The sequence below is a fragment of the Geospiza fortis genome, unplaced genomic scaffold (genome assembly GCF_000277835.1).
Source record: "Geospiza fortis unplaced genomic scaffold, GeoFor_1.0 scaffold409, whole genome shotgun sequence".
Taxonomy (NCBI): domain Eukaryota; kingdom Metazoa; phylum Chordata; class Aves; order Passeriformes; family Thraupidae; genus Geospiza; species Geospiza fortis.
Window position 1 is genome coordinate 264,265 of NW_005054553.1, and position 936 is coordinate 265,200.

The 936-nt window shown below is 50.2% G+C and overlaps 1 protein-coding gene across 1 annotated transcript in view; it reads right to left on the minus strand.

Moving 5' to 3' along the window:
- DYRK1A (dual specificity tyrosine phosphorylation regulated kinase 1A) overlaps positions 1-936 on the minus strand; it is a 52,525-nt gene that overhangs the window by 2,730 nt on the left and 48,859 nt on the right. Inside the window, exon 11 of the mRNA XM_005429519.3 lies at positions 1-727. This exon is cut by the window's left edge and continues 2,730 nt beyond it. Within this exon, the coding sequence (XP_005429576.2) occupies positions 104-727 (624 nt within the window). The 3' untranslated portion in view covers positions 1-103. The remainder of the gene's footprint in view (positions 728-936) is intronic.

The following is a 936-nucleotide window of genomic DNA, read 5'->3' on the forward strand; positions in this document are numbered from 1 at the left end:
CCCCTTCTGATTCAAGCAGCTTTGCATTTTGTTTTTTTTTTTTTTTTTGGAAAAAAACCACTTCTATAAAAACACACAAGAAACAAACTTAGTTTCAGTTTAGTCACGAGCTAGCCACAGGACTTTGCTGAACACAAACTCCTGTCATGGGAGACTCTTCTCTATCAATGCCTTGCCTCATGGCAAGGTGTCCTTCAGTCATGTAATGAGCAGGACCTGTATTAGCAGAAAACTGGTACGTGGGATGTCCAGCTATGCCAGTTTCTTGGCGCGGATTAGAGTAGACTGTTAAATTCATGTCCATAGCTCCGTTCTGTCCAAAGTCCAAGGTATTAGCAGCCACTGGGCGGTTCTGATAGGCCTGATTGCCTTGGTTACCAGTAGAGGAGGAAGATGTAGAGGAAGAAGTAGTTGAGGAAGACAGGGATGTCATGGAGTGGTGACTGTGGCCCACCTCCATAGAATCCTGGGTGGAGGAGCTGTTTGTTGGAGAATTGTAGACTCTCGGCCTGGTCCGGCTGCCCAAGGCTTGCTGTCCATGGTGGTGGTGGTGGTGGTGGTGATGGTGGTGGTGGTGGGAGCTGTTGCCGTGGTGATGGTGTAATGCGTTCTGTTGCTGAGGGTTGACATGGAAGGTGGTTTCCTGAACCGGGTGGTTCTCCACGGTGACCTGGGTGGGAGCTTCGGTGGCTGTCCAACCGATGGGAGGGGGAAACTGCTGCCGAACCTGCAAAATGCCAACGACAACACTGACTCACAGCTGTCCTTCCACCCAGCCACAGAATCATAACGGCTGCAAAAGGCCACCTAACCATCCAACCATCCAAGACCATCCAACCATCCAAGCATCCAACCATGAAAGGCCATCCAAGACCATCCAACCATCCAAGACCATCCAACCATCCAAGCATCCAACCATGAAAGACCATCCACGAC